The sequence below is a fragment of the Dermatophagoides farinae genome, chromosome 6 (genome assembly GCF_024713945.1).
Source record: "Dermatophagoides farinae isolate YC_2012a chromosome 6, ASM2471394v1, whole genome shotgun sequence".
In the NCBI taxonomy this organism is placed as follows: domain Eukaryota; kingdom Metazoa; phylum Arthropoda; class Arachnida; order Sarcoptiformes; family Pyroglyphidae; genus Dermatophagoides; species Dermatophagoides farinae.
In genome coordinates, this window is record NC_134682.1 from 2008104 (window position 1) to 2028779 (window position 20676).

The 20676-nt window shown below is 30.3% G+C and overlaps 5 protein-coding genes across 7 annotated transcripts in view; 2 read left to right on the forward strand and 3 right to left on the reverse strand.

Moving 5' to 3' along the window:
* The first annotated feature begins 196 nt into the window (after positions 1-196).
* Positions 197-1345, forward strand: LOC124494091 (replication factor C subunit 4). Its single transcript, XM_047057244.2, is given in 2 exon segments — positions 197-956; positions 958-1345. Coding segments are annotated over 2 exon segments (1038 nt in total). The 5' UTR covers positions 197-203; the 3' UTR covers positions 1243-1345.
* Positions 359-4154, reverse strand: LOC124494080 (serine/threonine-protein kinase Nek8). Of its 2 annotated transcripts, none has more exons than XM_047057231.2 (7): positions 3932-4154; positions 3394-3878; positions 3199-3333; positions 2907-3142; positions 1930-2851; positions 1341-1862; positions 359-1276 (listed from the first exon to the last, which is right to left on the reverse strand). In XM_047057231.2, exons 1-7 carry the CDS (start codon positions 4023-4025, stop codon positions 1250-1252), a joined length of 2421 nt encoding a protein of 806 aa, XP_046913187.1. In that variant the 5' UTR covers positions 4026-4154; the 3' UTR covers positions 359-1249. The 2 variants fall into 2 exon arrangements, with proteins under 2 accessions (XP_046913187.1, XP_075588211.1); XM_075732096.1 differs by having other exon boundaries at positions 3394-3841; positions 3932-4043.
* Positions 4155-4160: 6 nt separating this feature from the next.
* The window catches only part of LOC142597610 (cytochrome b-c1 complex subunit 10-like), a 91504-nt gene continuing 74988 nt past the window's right edge, over positions 4161-20676 (reverse strand). The window contains exons 2-3 of one of the 2 annotated variants that reach the window (XM_075732110.1): positions 4545-4710; positions 4161-4475 (exon numbers count right to left, since the gene is read on the reverse strand). In XM_075732110.1, the coding sequence (XP_075588225.1) occupies positions 4355-4475; positions 4545-4612 (189 nt within the window). In that variant the 5' untranslated portion in view covers positions 4613-4710 and the 3' untranslated portion in view covers positions 4161-4354. Of the gene's footprint in view, positions 4476-4544; positions 4759-20676 lie in introns of those variants that run through there. The other variant, XM_075732109.1, reaches the window with a different exon arrangement.
* Positions 4796-5732, forward strand: ND-18 (NADH:ubiquinone oxidoreductase subunit 18). The gene is made up of 3 exons (XM_047057250.2): positions 4796-4991; positions 5070-5402; positions 5466-5732. The coding sequence occupies exons 1-3, from the start codon at positions 4933-4935 to the stop codon at positions 5641-5643; spliced, it is 570 nt and encodes a 189-aa protein (XP_046913206.1). The 5' UTR covers positions 4796-4932; the 3' UTR covers positions 5644-5732.
* On the reverse strand, positions 5702-20655 carry LOC124493954 (uncharacterized). The gene is given in 9 exon segments (XM_075732098.1): positions 5702-6646; positions 6730-6787; positions 6848-7146; positions 7206-7561; positions 7636-7819; positions 10082-10154; positions 13115-13648; positions 13650-13991; positions 19751-20655. Coding segments are annotated over 9 exon segments (2037 nt in total). The 5' UTR covers positions 19820-20655; the 3' UTR covers positions 5702-6524.

The window sequence follows — 20676 nt, forward strand, 5'->3', positions numbered from 1 at the left end:
CTGGTTGTGATCCAATGAAAATGGAACAGTAAAAAAAAAGCCGCTATATAATTCGAAACTGTAGTTCAATACTATAGTGACATCTATGATTCAATGATTGAAGGAATTAGAATCACATGAATTTCGAGCAAGTTGTTAAAACAGCATTTTTACCGCCAATTGAATTGTTTGTTTGTTTTTTTTCTGGTTAGGATTCATTAACAATGGACAACGATTCATCTAAAGATTCACAATCAACTCCTGTTAATAAATTCAAAACATGGGTGGAAAAATATCGGCCATCACGATTGGATGATATTGTATATCAAAATGAAATTGTTAATTCTTTAAAAAGTATTATTGCATCAAATGCTTGTAATCTACCAAATTTTTTATTCTATGGTCCACCGGGTACCGGCAAAACATCAACCATTATTGCATTGTCTAAACAATTGTTCGGTGTTGAACATTATAAAAATCGTGTACTCGAATTGAATGCATCAGATGAACGTGGTATTCAAGTGATCCGAGATAAAGTAAAATCATTTGCCCAGCGAACAATATCCAATAACAATCAGGTGGCTGCTATTAAAATCATTGTACTGGATGAATGTGATTCGATGACCAAAGATGCACAATCCGCTTTACGACGAATTATGGAAAAATATTCTGCTACTACACGTTTCTGTTTGATATGTAATTATGTATCAAAAATAATCGATCCAATCATATCACGTTGTACTGTTTATCGATTCAAGCCACTCAAAACTGATCTTGTGAAAGCAACATTGTTGAAAGTTGGTCATCAAGAAGGATTCAAAGTTAGTGATAAAACATTGGACATATTGATAGAAATATCCGAAGGTGATCTTCGTAAAGCGATCACTTTGATACAAACATTATCATTGATCAATGATGGTGGTGATGATGATGAGATCAGTTCGGATGATATTTGTGAAATTGCCGGTCAAGTACCGATTGAAACGTATCGAACATTTTTTCAACATATGTCGTAACAGTAAATCATATTCGCAATTGTTGACCGAAACTAAACAGATTATCCATGCAGGCTATTCTGCCACACAATTCCTTTGTCAATTACAAGAATGGCTAGCCATGTCCGATGAATGTTTGTTGAATGATGGACAAAAATCCAGAATTTGTTGGCAAATTGGCATAGCAGATAAACGGCTACTGGATGGTTGTGATGAATTTCTACAATTGTTACAAGTCGGTTCATGTATCATGCAGACTGTTGGTTAAGCTGGTTTTAGATGTCATCAATCCAGGCATAGCTCTTTGAACAATAACAACAAAAATCAATTTTTTTTAAATTTATGAATAAAATTCATTTTACTTACAAATTTACTTTCATAATCTGATTTTATAAGTAACAGATCTTCATTAGAAAGTTGTAATGGTAAACAGGCTGAATGTTCGAGTGATTCTGATGAAAGCGAATCCATATGTTTTGGTGGTGTATCCTGTTTCTGAATCGAATCGATTAAAACATATATGAAATCCTTATGACAATAAATATCGTTTAATTGTATCGAATGTTCTGGTGAAGTTTTCGTTTTGTAAACATTAATGATTGATTGTGCAAACAATATAAGATGACGATGACAATCAATATGTACAAGATCACTGGCTGTTCGAACGATTATTTTTGGTTTCGATATTTTAATTATCGGATAATCTGGTCCATAGGTTTTGATTATGTCCATCACTGATTCATTACAATTGGCAATGATAAAATCATCACCATTTTCAAATGAATTAGGTGTTGATTGTGATTCCGTTGATCGTAAATTACGAACACCGATAAAATAGAGTGAATTATCCGTTAGAATTGCAGTGAAAAATCGTCCAACTTTGATTGTCTTTTGATTGGTTGATTAAACAAATTTGAATGGTGAATTATAACCATAATTAATAATAATTGTTTACCTTGAATTTTTGTTTTGGTTTTAACGGAGAAACTCGTATCGGTCTCCCGATTGGATTGCAATGGCGAAGACCTAGCTGTCCATAGGAATTATCACCAGCAGCTATAATGGTATCATCATGAAGTATGAAAAATGAATGCGTCTCACCTAAGCATACATCTTTAACTCGACCTTTGATGGCTTGACATTGAATTGGTCTTGTAGCCATCATAATCTGTTTGTTCCACAAACAATGACCAAATTGATAATCGTCCAGTGCTAATTTATTGTATTGATTATCACCACAAAGCCAAATAGAACCGTAATAATCAATGAATGCTGTTGCATTGGGACCACAAATTACATTTTTGATTCGACAATCTAACCGGATACAAGTGGGAATGACAATCACCTGTTGTTGATTGGCAAGACCAAGTTTTCCATTTAGATTAGAGCCCCAACCATAAACATGACCATCAGAACTGACAACGACAACATGATCTTCACTGCAGTCAACATCAATAACATTGATTTCCAATAATTCATTTACAATAGTCGGTCGAAATCTATCGGTTCTTTCATCGTTACCTAAACAATAGCTACGATGACTACCACAAGTAAGAACCATACCATTACGATCGACAAAAACACTGAATCCACGACCACAGCCAATTTTTATGATTGAATAATGGCTCAACAAGTGTATTAGTTTTGCATTTTTCAATGAAATTGTCTCTGGACCATGGCCAAGTTCCCCATTTGAGCCTTCACCCCATGAATATACACGATTATCGTTCGATAAAGCAATATAGTGATTATCACTTTTGACTATTTGTCTAAAGGACGAATGATGTGAACATGTTATTTTCATTAATGCAACATCCATATCCGATCGAGAAAGATCTAATTGACAAACATACGAACAATGATTGATAAAATTCTGTCTGAAAAAAAGTTGATAAAACCAATATGTAGATAACGAAAAAGATTCGAACATACCTTTGATCATGATGCAAATATTTTCGATTCGATGAATCCATAACAATATTTGGAATCGAACAACAACTTATATTTTCTAGATTTCTGGCCGACAAATGATTCATCATGAATGCTACCTGTTGTTCAATATATACAGCTGTTGGTCGTTTATTCGGATTACGTTGTAATAGGCTATAGATTAATTTTTTAAACGATTTAGAATATTGTCCATTCAATGGTAGATGATAATGGTGACCCTATGAAATAATAATATGATCATAGAGGGATTGGTTTTTTTTCGAAAATTAATTACTTTGATAATCTTCGGCATTAACCGAGCAATGACACTGTCCTCAAATATACTTTTATTCGATGTAAGTGACATTTCAAAAAGGACACATCCTAATGACCAGATATCCACCGGTTTATTATAGGCTTTTCCCGCATACTATTGATTTGATTGATTGATTAGATCAATCAATGATACCGTATTTACATGAAAACTTACAATCTCTGGACACAGATAGAGTGGTGTACCGACAAACGATCTAGCATCTTTATTTGGATCCAAAATTTTCGATATACCAAAATCACCTAATTTAATAAAGCCTTGTTTATTTAAGAAAATATTCTTCGTTTTAATATCACGATGAATAACATTATTACGATGTAGATATCGTACGGCTGTTACTAGCTGTAGAAATAGTGCAAGAATTTCGTATTCACGTAATGGACAATTTAATGAATCAAGAAATGAATTCAATGTTCCGGCATCAGCATATTCCATTTCAATATAGAATTTATCTCGCCACAAAAAACTTCCATTATATTTTATGATATTTTCATGATTCAATATGGATAGTATTCTTATCTCATTGATAGTCAAATCAATTTGATCAGCTTCAAGTGAATTTGCATCAAGCGTTTTCAATGCAACATATTGACATTCGGTTTCACTTTGTTTACGACATAGAAAAACATAACCAAATGATCCTTGATCGATTCAAATGATTTTCATTTTGTTACAAAAAAAAAGTTCATCTTACCTTGACCTAAAATTTGAACCTTTTCATAGGTTTTACCATCATGACGAAATAGGATCCGATTGGAAGGTCCAACATTTGGATCTAGCGTTTCCATTGCTTATATATTTTTTTTTAAGAATCTCAAAAATATATTAAGATTAACTCCCTATGAAATGAGTGATGGTAACAACTAAACAAACAGATACACATTTACAGATATTATTGATAACCGATTCCTATGGTAATTATCGACAAATTAAAATCAAAACAATTAATGATTGACAATTCCGAGAATTCGAATCGATGATTCGTAATCATCATTATCATCAATAATCAATTTGGTTTTATTTATTTATTCATTGTTTATTATTCATCAATCATATATCCTAAAATCATCATCATTTAATTCATTATAATTACATCATTTTTTTCATTCGGATTTATTTATTCTTCTTTTTTAAATTTATAATTTAATACCGGAACATTGATGAGTACATCTTTCCAATCACAAAAGAATGTAATGGCTAATAAACTGGCTGCACCAAATGTGGCTCCAGAACGAACCCTATAAAAATCATCAGAATGAAATTTTAAATCCAAAAATAAAAAAAAAAAAAAAAACAAAACAAATTACCATCTACGAGTCAGTCCCATCATATATGGTATGGTAACACCAGGTAAAACTCCTTTTATTTGTGTCATGATGAATGAAATGAAAAATAAATCGTTTCGTGATATATTGATATCGGATTGACCTGAAACAAAATGAAATTGATTTTTGTGTCGTTGGTAAAGAAACTCTCATCAATTTTTTTTCAATATTCAATGTGTGTGTTTGTGTGTTTATTTGTGTGACCTGTTCGCTCTTGGTTTCAACAACAATATCGACGTCAAACATAAATAACGTATATAATCGTTTGTATACAAACTCATTCTATTCTGAAGGGGTTTTTTTTGATTTTCTTCATTTCACCATACTTTTCAATCAAAATTATTGATTATTTTGACCATTTAGAATAGTCATGGCTTTTCGACAATTAATTGGATCAACATGGCAAAAATTGCAATCACATGAATCTAGGTATGAACGTGTTTTATGTTTTAAATTTATTAATATTGATATTTGATCAATGTTTCTGTACCTCTATTTATTAATTAGATTATTATCAGCATCATTACAACGATACAAATCATCATCATCGAGAGGTGGATTTTTAAACGGTGATTGTGAAGATAATTCTATAGTTCTTTCCGATCCGGAAAAGGTTTCCCGAGTCGAAAGTCTTAAGAATTCGTATGTAACCGTAGAGGAACCGAATACATTGTCTAATATATCGGGTATACCGGCTGAACATGTCCATAATCGACGGGTTCGAATTTATAAACCAGCAAAAAATTCTATGCAATCCGGTACGTTTGATACACAAAATTGGAAATTAGATTTTGAAAATCGTGCACGATGGGAAAATCCATTGATGGGATGGACATCAACGTAAGTGTATCGCCTTTTCTTTGAACTATCAATAAAACCGAAATTTTTTTTTCCAATAATTAGTGGTGATCCTAAATCAAATCTACATCTATGGTTTTCAACCAAAGATGATGCTATAGCCTATTGTGAACGTAATGGATTCCATTATGAAGTGGATGAAACACATGAACGTCGTAAATTGAAAAAAACTTATGCAGAAAATTTCTCATGGAACAAACGAACACGTGTCGGTTCTAAATAAGAATCATGGATGCAAAAAAAAAGAAAATTTTAGTGTATCAAATAATGTTGAAATATAATAATAATAATAAACTCATTTATTGTTGATGTTTAGATGTTGATAAAAATGTCAATATTTTCTTTTACAAAAAAAAAAATTTCAATATTGCTCTAAATAAGATGTATAAATTATTATATATTCATCAATATTATAAATTATTGCTTTCTTCATTAGAAGTAAAAAAATCATTCAATGATAATAAGAAGAAAAAAAATGAGATATTCGAAAGAAAAGCAATGATCATCATATGTCTGTGTGTGTGTATGAGGGCAAGGGTGAAAGGCACATTTGATTTCAATCATCAATGTAAGGTCAGTCAATGGTCAATGGTAAATCAATTTTTTTTTTGTTTTGTTTTGGATATATAATGAACACATAATGAATGATAAATAATGTCCAAATATGAATATGATGATGATGTTGATGATGAAGGATGGAAAATATTTCATAAAAAATGAAATAAAATGAAAATCAAATAAATCAATCAATAAGTCATCATCATCATCATCATGGCTATACAAAGACAATTTAAATCCTGATGATGATGATGATGAAATCAATAGTGAAAAAAAAATCAATCAATAATTATAAGTAGATATGGATGACGAAGAAAAAAAATGTTTGAATCGAACGATTTTTTTTTTTGGTTAGGATGGATGTGTTTATGTTGATGATGAAGCGGAATCGTTCGATTCGTTTTGATTGATTGGCTTGGTCAATCCATCAATCCAATCCGAATCGAAATAATGAGCAAAAATTTTTTTCTTTTTGGTCTTTTCGAAATAAATCAATTATTGAGTATATAACGTTGTGTGTGTGTGTGTGTGTGTGGATGGAGTCATTTATTTGTTGCCACTGTTATTTCTATTATTAGTATTGTTGGTTTGAGCAAATAATATACCATGATAAAGAATGCCATTTATCTCCATACTAACAGTCAATTGGCCATCCAAAGTTCGACCATCTAAATTGTAATAATGACAAAATGTGATAATTAATTGTAATGTTGTAATAATGAACGAATAAAAAAAATTGGATATATCATACCTTTACTTGATATTTTAAGATGTGTGCTTGGAAAGTTACATGCATTTAGTAGAAAATTCTGTAATGGAAATAATGGAATAATGAAAATTATGCATTTTAGAGAAAATGGGTTTCATACCTCATCGCTATGGAATCGTTTATTGGGCGTAACGCCAAATAAATCTTCGTAATTCGTTTTCCTATCTAATGAACCAAGTTTGGCTGATGTTGAACTTGTGGTCATTGTTGTTTCATTATAATTACCACTACCAGCCATATTGGTTGCAGATGAATTCCGGGGAGTTATCTCTAGATTGAGCGCTTCATTGGGATTAAGGCGATTATGTTGATGATGATGATGATGACTACTTCCGCTACCGGGTAGCGAATGTGAATATGGTGTATGATTGGATGATACGCTTGCATTATCTTCTTCTCCTATATAATGGAAATTATTATTATTATTATAATCATCAGAATCAAAATTCTATACATACCGGAAGAATGACCTTGTGATGATGATCGATGATGATGATTATGATGATGACCATTGAGAATATGTCTAGAGACTAGACTTAATGGTGAAGATGAATGGCCATTATTATTGGTTGATCCACTATTTACAAACAATGAATTACGATTTAGATATTGTTGTGCAGATGTTGGTGGTTGCAATGATGATGATGATGATGATTGTAATGGTTGTGGTGGTGGTGAATTAGTTAAATCAGGATATTGGCCATAACTTGAACGTCTTCCTTCACGACGATTACCATCAATGGCCATTTGTAGCTCTTCCGGTTGGCTAAGTTTTTCTTTTTCACATTCATATGGATATAGATATTTCATATATCTATTACACATATAAATGGATTAATTAATTTCAATTCAAATTTTTTTTAGAGAAAAAAAAATTTCTATACTCACTGTGTACGAAGAGTAAATGCAGCGCTTGTTATCGACGATGGTAAACTTAAACCTTTGGTTATTTCACGCCATATTTTTTTATTGATCACTTCAACAAGACCACCACGTGCAACTACTAATTGATATAATTCGTATAGATCAAGTACCTGTTTAGCCATTATTGGAATGCGATTGATTGGTGTGCCTATAAACAATTTATCAAATAAATTATTGATTCATTGATCAATAGATTAGATATAATAAAATGAATAAAAAGTGGTGTGTGTGGGGGGGTTAATTCAAATTCATCATAATGTTAAGGGATAGCAATTAACCTCTATATACCAATAGCAAATGGATAGATGAAAAACAAAACAAAAAAAAAATTTCATCATAATTTTTCAATGGCCTAAAGGCCTGATTGAATCGCGTTCGGACTAATCAAACCAAAAAAAAAAAAAAAGGTTCCAGTCAAACTGGTGCCAAATTTTGAATCATATAATTTATACAAAGATATAGATTTTTTTTTCTATTTTCTATCATTGATGATCGATAAACACACACGAACACATGTATAATACAGATTGATTTGATTGGCAAAAAAAAAAAAATATTCGGGGCCTACTTAATGTACAATGTATTTGTGTGTGTTTGAATAAATAATGAAAAGCCAAGTCAAGGCCATAGCAATTATATGGCCAGCTAGCCAGCCAGCCAGCCAGTCAGCATAGATAGCCAACAAGTCGGCCAAGACCCCTTGATACCCGAAATGATAATCAAACACACACACACACAACCGAAAAAAAAATCATTCGAAATGAAATTCTTGAGAAAAAAAAAATAAATGAAGAAGGGCCATATTATAAAGTGAATGAGATCTATTCTATCTAATAATTTTGTTTGACTTTAAAAACAGAGAAAGAGAAATGAAATTCAAATTTTTTTTTTTTGTTACCTGTAAACAGAAAACAAAAAAAAAGAAGAAAAATAAAACAAAAATCAAAAATAAAACAGGTAAGAAATTCAAATTCAAACACACTTATAATAATAATAATGGGTTTAAGCGGTCCTTTTTTTTCTCTCGCAAACGCTAAATGTATGTGTGTGTGTGTGTGTGTGGCTATTAATTAAAACCAAACCAAACCAACCAGCCATAGCCATTTGATTTGACTGCTTGCTGTGATATTCCAAGGTCCAATGATTAAAATGGAAAAAAAAATGAAAAAAAAATGATCGAATCAACAAACGAAATTATAGAAATATATAATGGGATGATATCGAAAAATGAATTGATCGATCCGATTGATTGGTTGAAACAATAGAAATAGAAAGAGAGAGAGACTAACAACATTTGGTCATTTATATTTGATTGTTGTGTGTGTGTGTGTGTGTGTGATTATCAAATTGCCAACAACAACAACAACAAACAAACAAAAAAGCTAATATAATGTAATGTAATGTTTTTTTTTCGTTTGTTTCGTGTATTACCATTTTTTTCTTTCTATTGCTGCCTCTTGACCATATGGTTATTATCAGTTAACCATTTTTTTTCTCAAATGCCATTTCTTCAAATCAAAAAAAAAAAAATAAAAATAAAATTCGTATATGGAATCTTTCGTTTGATCATCTTGAAATGAATGAAAAAAAAAATGAATAGATAGATATATGCCGCGATCATTTGAATAAGCTACATAGTGATGGTGGTGGTGGTAATATGATCTATTCTGATGAAAAAAAAAGAAAGAAAGAAAAAAAAACTAAAGTAAAGCCATGATGATGATGATGATCATCATCAATGAATTTATAAACGAAACAAAGTGACTATAAAATATGACCCTGGGTAAATTCAATGATCACTGATGATGATGATGATGATGATGATGGTCTTGATCAATTGTGTGTACGTTTGTTGTGTGAGTGTGCGAAGTCACAAATCGAATGTTTTTTTTTGTATGTTCGAATTTACGAGGATCACACACAAACACACTTAACACTCGGGACAATATGTGTGTGTGTGTGTGTATGGAGTTCATGGTAGATTTGGTGATGATGATGATGATGATGATCATAAATATAAAACGTCCACGAAAAATTCATTCGAAATATCATCTTGGCAATAACAAAATTCGCAAGCAATTCAACTATGAATCTTCGTCAAAATAAAAAGCGAAAAAAAGAAATCTTTTTTTTAAACGGAATTATTCCGGGAAAAAAAGGCTCAACTCAATCAAGTCAAATGATTTTGTCCGACAAAATCATCATCATCAAATGATCATAAATATTGTTCATTTTTTTTGTTGTTGTTGTTGTCTATGTTGAAACAATGAGGCCTTTTTCGAATCATCATCATCATCATGTGGTCAGATATAAAAAAAAATCGAATCAACATATACACGCAAACCATATGTATACATACAGTTATTATATAAATTTTAAATATAAAAAAAAACTCAAAAAAAATACGTACCTCGTTTTTGCATAAAACTAAATAAATCGTCCAGGAATGCTTTACGTTTTGGTTCATCACTTAGTTCATATAGCTAGGTTAAAATAGAAAAGAGCCAAAAAAAAAAAAAAAATCCGGTCATTAACATTCGAAACAACAACAACAACAAAAAAAAGGGTATTCATTCGTAAACGACATATTCATAATATCGATGAATGATGATGATGATGGTGATCATCATCATCATCATTATCTTCATTATATCATAATCATAATCATCATAATAATTATAATAATCATCAGATATTATATGATTGCCATATCAAAATTGACATCGATTTGTTTTGAATTATTATCATGATTATCTGGTGTATATGTGCATATATATTGAAGAATCATGAACCGTGACATCATCAATGATCATTGATGATGACTATGATCAAAAAGAAAAAAAAATGCTAAACAAGAAAATTTTTTTGTGAAATAATTAATTCCAATCTTTTGTTTTTATATTTTGACAACAAACAAAAACAAATCATCATCAAATATCATCAAAATGACAACAGATGGTAGATAATTATGAAAAAAAAATGATAACTTGTCATACAACTTCTTATTTTCTTCTTCAGTATTTTTTGCCATTTTTCTCCCTCCCCCCACTGATATATATCGGGCACGTGTCATCAATTTCATGAAAAAATTACTACCGAACCAAAAAAGTGGGATACAGGGGTAAATGTGTTTGATGAATTTACATATATATATATAAAGAGATGATGATTATGTAAGACAGCGAAAAAAAATTGATCGAATTAATAATAATATTTTTTTCCATTGTTTTCCATGTCTATAATTAGCCATTTTTTTTTCTTCTAACTTGGATCTTTATGCTTTATCCAAGTAAGTGTGTGTGTGTGTGTGGCTATAATTAGTGGCCGATGAATATGTGTTCACAGCAACAAAAACTAAATCAAACCCGAAAATTTTTCATATCAACATCGATATATGAACAAGAAAAGTACAGCAAAAAAAAAAAAATTTTTTTGCCCGATTTATCGAGTGGAACATTATGAATAAAATGTTGCCTCTTCCTCCCCTCCTTCTCCTTCTCCTCATCATCATCCTCTTCCTCTTTTTTATCCTTAATGCATTGTGCTCAATTGATTTTTTTTTCTAGATATAGACATGGTGGTGGTGGTGGGGGGGGAGTATCACTTATAATAAGTTGATCATAAATTTTACGCATTATTAATCTACCGAATCCAAATCAACAATTATTACAACAACAACAACAACAAAAAAAACAACGATGACGACAAGACTTTTTTGTTTCTCTCATTGTTTTTTTTATGATTATTATTATCATCATCATCATCGAAAAACTAAAAACAAAACGAACGAAAACAAAAATCATCATCAAAGACAACCTATTCAAAGGCAGGACATTATTATTCAGATATCGAATGTATGCAAGGGGGAGACGATCAGGTAAGGGAAATTGGCAAATTGATCATTGATCAATCGATCGAATCGAATCTTTTTTTTTCTCTGTTGTAGTATGTATGTATGCTTGAATTACGTAAATGTAAGAAAAAATTGAATCCTATAAAACAGAAAAAAAATGAATTGACGAAAAAAAAATATTTATTATTATTGTATGTATGGCATGCACATAAACAACGATGATGATGATGATGATGATTGGATCAATCTTCATTCAAATTCAACAATCAACATTTTTGACTAATTAATTCTTTTTCTTCATTTCATTCCATTCAGCCAATCAATTATGAGCCAGCCATGCGATGAGCTTTTCTGTCTTTCACCATCATCATCATCATCATTATTTCCTGCATTTTCATAACAAATAATAGAGAGAGAGAGAGAGAGAGAGAGAATTTTTGATATATTGATAGCCAACTAGAAAGAAAACAAATGTAAATATTAAAAAAAAACACCAGTTTTGAGTTGGCTATTATTTTTATTAATTGAACACATACCAACTTCAAAAACGTCTTGAACAACAATGATCAAGATGAGAGAAAAAAAACGTTGATAGTTAATTATGATGATGATGGTTCTGATAATCAAAATATAAAAAAAAACTAAAAAAAAAATTCGAATGTCTAAATGTCTGTCTGTCTGTCTGTCATTGTCGTGGATTTTCCAGTGAAAAGAATATATTGATGATAAATCTTTTGTTTTAATCATAATCATCATCATCATCATGATATTGTAATGATTAATCGATTTTTTTTCTACTTGAAAATTCTAGCAAAAAAAATATTTGAATATAAATTAAACATTCGAATCTTTTTTCTTTTTCTTTTTTTGTTGATCTTATCGAATGGTGACTTTATATATTGACCTGATTGAATTCAAATGTTTCGAATAGGAATAGTAAATCTAACACCCCCACTCTATCAACACACAATACCCCTCAAAGAAAAAAATTGACCACTTTTGTTTAATTGCTGCTTTTATTTTCTCAGATTTTTTTTTATAGCCTGAGAAAATTTTTTTTTTTTTTTGTTGGCCATTCTGAGAGAACGAAAGAATAAAAAGGCCAGACAATCATCATCATCGATGATGGTGGTAAAGGTCGAGAATTTCTTATATTATATATATGAACAACAAAACAAGGCTACTTATTGATTGTCGGCAGGTTTGTACACATCATAATCATTGGAAAAAAATAGCCACCTGTGTGAACAATATTGATCAATGATGATAATAATAATAATTTGATTGTCGATTAATGTTATATATGTGTATTTGTGTGTGTGTGTGTTTTAAAATGTGTAGTAATTGAATTTTTCTTTTTACCAAAGGATGTAATATGTGTAATAATATTGGGGACACCCATTAGGTAAATAATAAATCAATGGCCACCTTTTCATTATTTGTTTTTTACGCTGTTTTTTTCTGTTCTTTGACTCTCAGGATCATCATATTTTCTTGTTGTTGTTGTTGTTGTTCTGTGTGTTTTTTCTTTGAACGGAAATTCAAAATTTTTTTTTTTTGCTTGATCTAAGAAACCTCATATATACATACCTGTTTAAATTGTTCTTCATAAGTATAGCCTTTTCCTGGTTCAATGCTTTGGATATGCATAGAAGCTGATGCCGATGGTGATGTTGTTGAATGATTCGATGAACCTGATGTTTGACTTGGTGATGCGGATGAATGATGATTATGATGCGGATGATGGTGATGATTATTCATAAATGCTGCATTCAATTGATGACCAAATGAATTGGTATTGAAACCACCGGATGATGCAGCTAGATTACCAACCGATGCGGCAAGATTAGCAAAATGTGCGGCAGTAGGTAAACCGGCAGCTGCTGCAGCAGCAGCCATTTGTGCCGCTTGCCGTTGCATTGCTACCAACATTAATTCTCGTTGATGATGTTCAGATTTAAAACTATTCATATCAATATCATCCATTAATGTTGAAGTATCATCTGTTTCACGTTGTGATGATGGTTTTTCATCATCATCATCATCATCATCATTATCATTTTCATCATCATCACCATCATTATTATCATCATTATCTGAATTTAAATGTTGTTGTTGTTGTTTGTCGATTACGTTGCTGTTGCTGTTGTTTAAAATGTCTTGATAATAATTCTGTAGCTTGTTCAGCAACATTTAAATCATCAGATTTTGATAATCGATTCATTGCATTCAATATTGTTGTTGCTGCAACAGTGGCTGTCGTATTATCCGTTACTATACCGTTATCACTAATTGATGAATTATTATTATTATTGTGACCATTACGGCTATTATGATGACTATTGTGATCATCATCATTATCATCATCATCATCACTTCTATTATCAGCATCATCATTATCGGATAATTCTTCTTCACGTAATACATCATCATCATTATTTTTATTATTATTATGATGAATATCATTCTAAAAAAAAAGAGAAAAAATGAAACAAAAAAAAAACAATGAAAAAAATGAATGATCAATGATTTTCAAAAATATTAATTAATTATTTTTTTCCCAACGACAATCAGAAAGGAAAAAATTTTTTTTTTGTTTTGTTTCATTAATCCATTGTCAGTGATAATATCAAAATGATGATCATGAAGAAGAAATTCATAATTAGCATGACCATCATCATCATCATCATCATGCTGTGTGTGTGTGTGTGTGTATGTTGTATGTGTACCTGGAATTCAATTGAAATTTCATTCACATTTATTTGGGTAATAATATTTCATTTTTTTTTGTCTGTTGATCAACAAGTAACAAACAAAACAAAACAAAACAAATAATTTGACCTGATGACATGAACAATTTATATAAATATAAATCCAGGGTAAAATATAAGTAACATATCAACATTTCATTGTCCAGTTTGTTATTATATGTAAAAACCTAACCTAAGAGAGAGAGAGAGACATATCATAGGGAAAAAATGAAAGAAAACACACACACACACACAATTGGCAATAATCGTGTTCATCTCATTCATTTATTCATAGTTCCAGGGGTCAGCAGTCATATTCTTTTTTTTTTTTGTAAAAACAATGATGATGATGATGATGTTGGGTAAATGAATGGAATTGATATTAATCATCATTGGATATGTACCTATGTGATGACTGTATATTTATATATATAAAAAAGGAGGATTATTAATTATAAATCATCACCAAATAGGCAGCTAGCAAGAAGAAGCAGCAGCAGCAGCAAAAAAAAAACATGGACAATGAAATGAATTCCCGTAGAAGGAAAAGAAAATGTCCATAGAAAAAATGAATTTACAAGAAGAAGAAGAAGAAAAAAAAACGGGCAAGACATACATATATATTTCGATTATATTGATTGAAATATTATAAATATAAAAATATAAATGAAATAAATAAACAAAAATCACGATTCCAATCATAATCATCATCATCATCATACAAAATGGATACATTGATCATAATCGAATCGATTATTGGTCAAAAACTAAAGAGAGAGAGAAAGAAAAAAAAACGACGAAGACCAGAAATAATAATCAAACAAATAAGCCAAAAAACAAAAACAAAACTTGACATGATGATGTGAGCGCCCAAATATCTGGTTTGCTCTCTGTTTTATGTTTTGTGTATTTAGCATGATTAATTCATTTGTTTTCTTTTTTTTCTTCTTTTTTTTTTGATATTTTCAGACTTAATTCTACACATATCTTTCTCTCAATGATAATAATCAATGGTTCATCATCATCATCATGGCTTACAATTACTAGTAGCTACTTGTTGTTCAAAATTGATTAATTTAAATGAATTTTTCATCATCATCATCATCATCAATTGGCCAAACCATTTATTCATAGTGGCAACCCAAATGATGATGATAACTTAAATCGGATATATATACATACATAAAATGGATGAATGTTTTTTTTTTGCAATGGCAAAGACAATAGGAACTACATTTTATCGATATAGTAAATAAGAAAGAAAAAAAACATTCATCACTTGTCAATTTGGGCAGCAAACAAAAAACAAATAGAAATTGGCAAAATCAAAATGAATTTTTTATTCATTTTTTTTTGTTTTGTTTTGTTTCTCTATTCAATGATGATGATGATCATCATCATTATTGATTATCTCATCAACTTTTTCATCGATCGATGAATAATCGTACCTCAACAATAACAACAACAACAGGGTATCAACAAATCAAAATCTGAATGACCACCAAAAATTAACAATTATCAAATGACCAAACTTGAACTTTGAATTTCATCAAAAACAAAAACAAAAAAAAATTCAACAAGTTTTTTTTTTCTCTGCAATCGACCGGTTATATCAATTGAATGTAATAATAATAATAATAATAATCATCATAATAATGGTAATGGCCATCCTTTTTTTCCTAGCCTCCCCCTCCACACACACACACACATTATCTTTTCCTTTTTTCCACGAAAAAAAAAAAATCGAAACGAAACGAAATTATTTGTTGTTTACATTTCATCCTCCAATTCACACACACACACACACATGGTGTGACTATTCAATCAATAATCGAATCGAATCGAATCTCAATTGATCGAATGATGATGATGATGATGATGATTGCCACCTTTTAAATCGAAATCATTTAACAAATGTGGGGCTATTTATTCGACACTCGACAAAATTTTTTTTTTTTTGGGGTGACAAGCCAGCAAAAAAAAATGAAATAGAAAAAAAACGTGAAAAAAAGAGATGTCAAATAAATAGTGTTATTATTATCATTATTATAATGGGCCGCAAACATCATCATCATCTTTAAAACCGACAATCTCCAAACACACACACACACATACATTCATGATATACATAACTAGTTCTCATCATCATCATCACCATCACATCAATTGCCATCTTAATTATACTTGGCTCAATTCAATTCACAATTCAATGATGACAATGATGGCGATGATGATGATGGTGATGAGCCATAATTCATTTGAGTAATTATTATTATTTTTTTTTTGTATTTTTATCTCACCAATACCAATGGTTAGTATTTGGTGTGTAAATAGGCAAGAATTTTTTTCAAATGAAAAAAAAAATATGAAAATATAGACATTTATAGGGTCTATATTTAATGATGATGATGATGAAGTATTTTTTCAATGATTTGATTTTGATCGATTGGCCATCATCATCATCAACAAAAAAAAAATCATCATCATCATCATCATCATTAAAAAGGAGGTGTCTGATTCATTATAATGTTTATATGTCTTGATTATGATTGGTTCATCTTGCATTTTTGTGTGTGTGGCTTAATCATGATTTGATGATGATGATAATAATAATGACATGTACACACACTATATATAATCCCTGTTTCACACACAGAGCCAAAAAAAATATGACATTGAATTAATGAAACAAAAAATGGTGACAATTTTTGTTCTCACTTGACCATCAATATCCATCCATATATTTAATATATTCAAAAAAAAGTGATATATTAAAATAGTAGCAGTAGGGTAGTATCGAATTGCAATTTTTCAATTTTTTTATTATTTTTTTTTTCATTTCATTTCACATTTGAATTCAATTGAATGTTTTTTTTTCTTTTTCTTTTTTTCTTTCTCGGACACCAATGTGTTTACCACATGTCTGTCAAAAGTGTCGCCGTCATAATCATCATCATCATACATCCGTTCATTTTTTTTTCGAACAAACAAACATAAAAGACAGACAGTAACAAAAAAAAGGTCATGATGATATCACCACTACTACCACCAACACCACCACCACCGCCACCACTATTATCATATAAACATTCATGAATGATCAAAATTCGATCGAGTTATATTATTATTATTATTGATGATGATGATCATCATCATATAATCTTTAAATTCTTTGGAATCCATAAATAGTAATGCACCAGAACAACAACGAAAAAAAAAACTAAAGAAAGATTCAACATTTATGATAGTGAGAATGAGAGTGAAAGAAAGTGTGAGGCGAATCTTATATTATCATCATCATCATTCAATATCATTGACTATTGAATTTTACAAAAACAAAAAAAAAAACGAAATTTTCTTGATTTTACCCAACAAAATATAATAAATTGATCGAATATGTTTGTGTGTGGGTAATTGAAGAGGGCCAGAAGAAAAAAAATGTTTTGCCAAATGTGTGCCATATGTTGTTGTTGTTGTTGTTTTATATTTTATATATTTATTTGCATTAAATGAAGAACATTTATATATATATTTTTTTCTGAATTTGAATAAATTTTCAAATTGAAAATTTGTTGACAGCCCAAATTTTTTGTTCTTTTTTTCTTTACTTGACAACCAACCAACCAACCAGCAAATGAAAAACAACCATCGAAAGATTATGAATAACCAATACATTAGGGACAGAGAAATAAAATATTTGCATGTCTCTCTCTCTATTGCTCTCTTTCGGGTGAGCACGTTATTAATTTTTTTTTTGTTCATTTTGGTCAAAATGATATTTGGTATAAATAATTGCGCGCGCGAGAGCGATTGAATATGAGAGGAATAAAAATATTTCTCAATTCCCAATACCATAATCATAATCATCATCGAATAATGAAACATTCCATTTTTTTCTCTCTTTATTTCTTGATTGCCTCTAGGCACACACACATACACATACAAAGACTTGATATGGTCAAAAATGATCAAAGTGACCATCATCATCTTCTGTGATTGTATCGATAAGTGTGTATGTATGTGTGTCCACACCATCATAATACTATTAAACTATATAATCTACAGTAAAAGTAAAAAAAAGCTTGTTATTATTTGGTCTAGGAATTCGTGCCATGTATACACATACATGGTATGATTTACCCATTATCGTTTATCGATCAATTTTTAATCATGTAGATATATCCCTTTTTTTCTGTTGTTTTCAATTGACCACATGTTCACTACTGTCATGCTGGTTTTTTTTCTGATGGCCATGGTATAACAATAACGTGCATGTATGCATGGTATCCATGCCGATTAATCTGACGAATTTTAATGATGATGATGGAAAAATTCTGGTCTGAATCAACTATGAACCGTTATAATAATTTTGAAAAATGATGCCCACACAAACATTTAATGAAGCATAGTACATTTAATCTTGGAAAATGAAAAATATAGAGAAAGAGAGAGAGTGTTAATATTGCCATATTGCAATCAACAAATAATTGCCTGTTGCTTCTGCTATTTTCTGGCTGTCACTTGTGTAATGGCTAAAATGAGAGTAATGAATCGAAATGAAATATTTTTCGTTTTAAATCATAGGCCACCACTATCAACCATCAGCTATCATTCGTCGAATTTTAGCTATAAATATTTGAATTATTCGAAGCTTTGGCTTTATTTCAAACCAACAAAAAAAAAACGAAAACGAAAATTCATGAATTCATCATCATCTCTAGACAGACTTTATTCAAAAAAGAGAGAGAGACAGAGAATTTATTCCAAATGTTCATTCAAAAGTCGAATGTAATTAATTTTATCATCATCATTTTTTCTGCAATTTATATATTTGCCATTGCCATCACCATCATCATCATCATCAGCAACAACAACAACAACACTATGATGATTCGAAATTTAAAGAAAAAAAATTTTTTTTTTTTTTTTTTACTATTCACAGAATATTTATTTTTTGCCCAATTTTTGTTTTCTAATTTTCGTCGCTTTCATATGTTTTAATTTTCATCGAAATATATGAATCAGATCATCATTATGATTAACTGATGACTGGGTTGACTTAATGAAAACAAAATGAATAAATAATAGGAATATATAAAAGAAGGACGGATTTGATTGCCAGAATTTTTTTTTTTGAATTTCATAGCAACGCATCAATAAATGAATTTGTGATCAATTAATATATATAGAATAATAATAAGTTTGTTGTTGTTGTTGTTAATCGTTACGTTCATGATGAACATCAATATATGTACATGTTTAAAACACCACCACCACCACCACCACCACCACCACCACCACCTACACTTATTTTGTTTGACAATTTTTTTTTATTTTTTATAAATAAAAAAAAAATTGCCGCCATTGATGGCAATATCAGAATCAAATATAAAGGGGCTGGTGGTTGGAGCCATGCATCATTGGGTGGAAATAGTTTTTTTTTAAAGAATGCGAAAAAAAAATTTCGAATACTTACAATTGTTGTATCCATATCGCTTCCGTCACCACCACCACCACCACCATCATCTATTGTTTGGTTATCCATAGCCGATGATGGATATGATGGAATCGGTATACGATTTTTGACACGAATTTTGAATGATTTTTATGATCACAGGTTGTGATACCGTTGATAACAAACAAATATGATAACAACAACAACAACAACAACACACACACACACACACTCTCACAGAATCAACAAATACATCCACTTGATTGATGATCAATCACACACACACACACACACACACACACACACACACACACACACCCACCGACCAATAATAATTAAACAATAGCACAAAATAAGAAACAACAAAAATCCAGTTGTGAATAACTTATGATGATTTGATGCAATTATATTTATCAAAAAAAAAATAAATTGAAAAAAAAACAAAATAAAAACAATATAATTAACTTCAAATCAATTTCTCATCATGCGGCAATGTACGAATGAAACGCTTTAGCATTCAAATGACGACTGACGTGAATAATACAAAATCATCATCATCATCATCAATCGTGTACAATTTTTGCCTCTCTTTCTCTCTCTATCGCGATTTCGGTTTGGGTATGGCTGTATGTCAGCTGCTGTTGTTGTTTTTTATATATTGATATATGTGTATGTTCGGTGGTTGGAGCTTTCAATGTATTCACATATTACAAACACAGTGTTTGTTTATTTGTGTGTGTGTGTGTGTATGTGGACATTTAACCCTGCCCTCGAAATGTATGGTGGAGCCAATTCATCGTCAATTCTTATTGGATAAAATTATCCAATGGCGTCGATGGATCATCATCATCATCATCAGCATTATCGTTTTTATTATTAAAATCCACACACACACACATTTATGATAATAAAAATAAAAAAAAATCTGAAAAAAAATATCAAAAACA

Bases quoted from the DNA above. Each gene is read 5' to 3' on its own strand.
- ND-18 (XM_047057250.2), top strand. From the start codon at position 4,933: ATGGCTTTTCGACAATTAATTGGATCAACATGGCAAAAATTGCAATCA. The intron at 4,992-5,069 runs GTATGAACGTGT...TTTATTAATTAG, and splicing joins TTGCAATCACATGAATCTAG to ATTATTATCAGCATCATTAC. The intron at 5,403-5,465 runs GTAAGTGTATCG...TCCAATAATTAG, and splicing joins TTGATGGGATGGACATCAAC to TGGTGATCCTAAATCAAATC.
- LOC124494080 (XM_047057231.2), bottom strand. From the start codon at position 4,025: ATGGAAACGCTAGATCCAAATGTTGGACCTTCCAATCGGATCCTATTT. The intron at 3,334-3,393 runs GTAAGTTTTCAT...TCAAATCAATAG, and splicing joins TCTATCTGTGTCCAGAGATT to TATGCGGGAAAAGCCTATAA. The intron at 2,852-2,906 runs GTATGTTCGAAT...ACTTTTTTTCAG, and splicing joins TATTTGCATCATGATCAAAG to ACAGAATTTTATCAATCATT.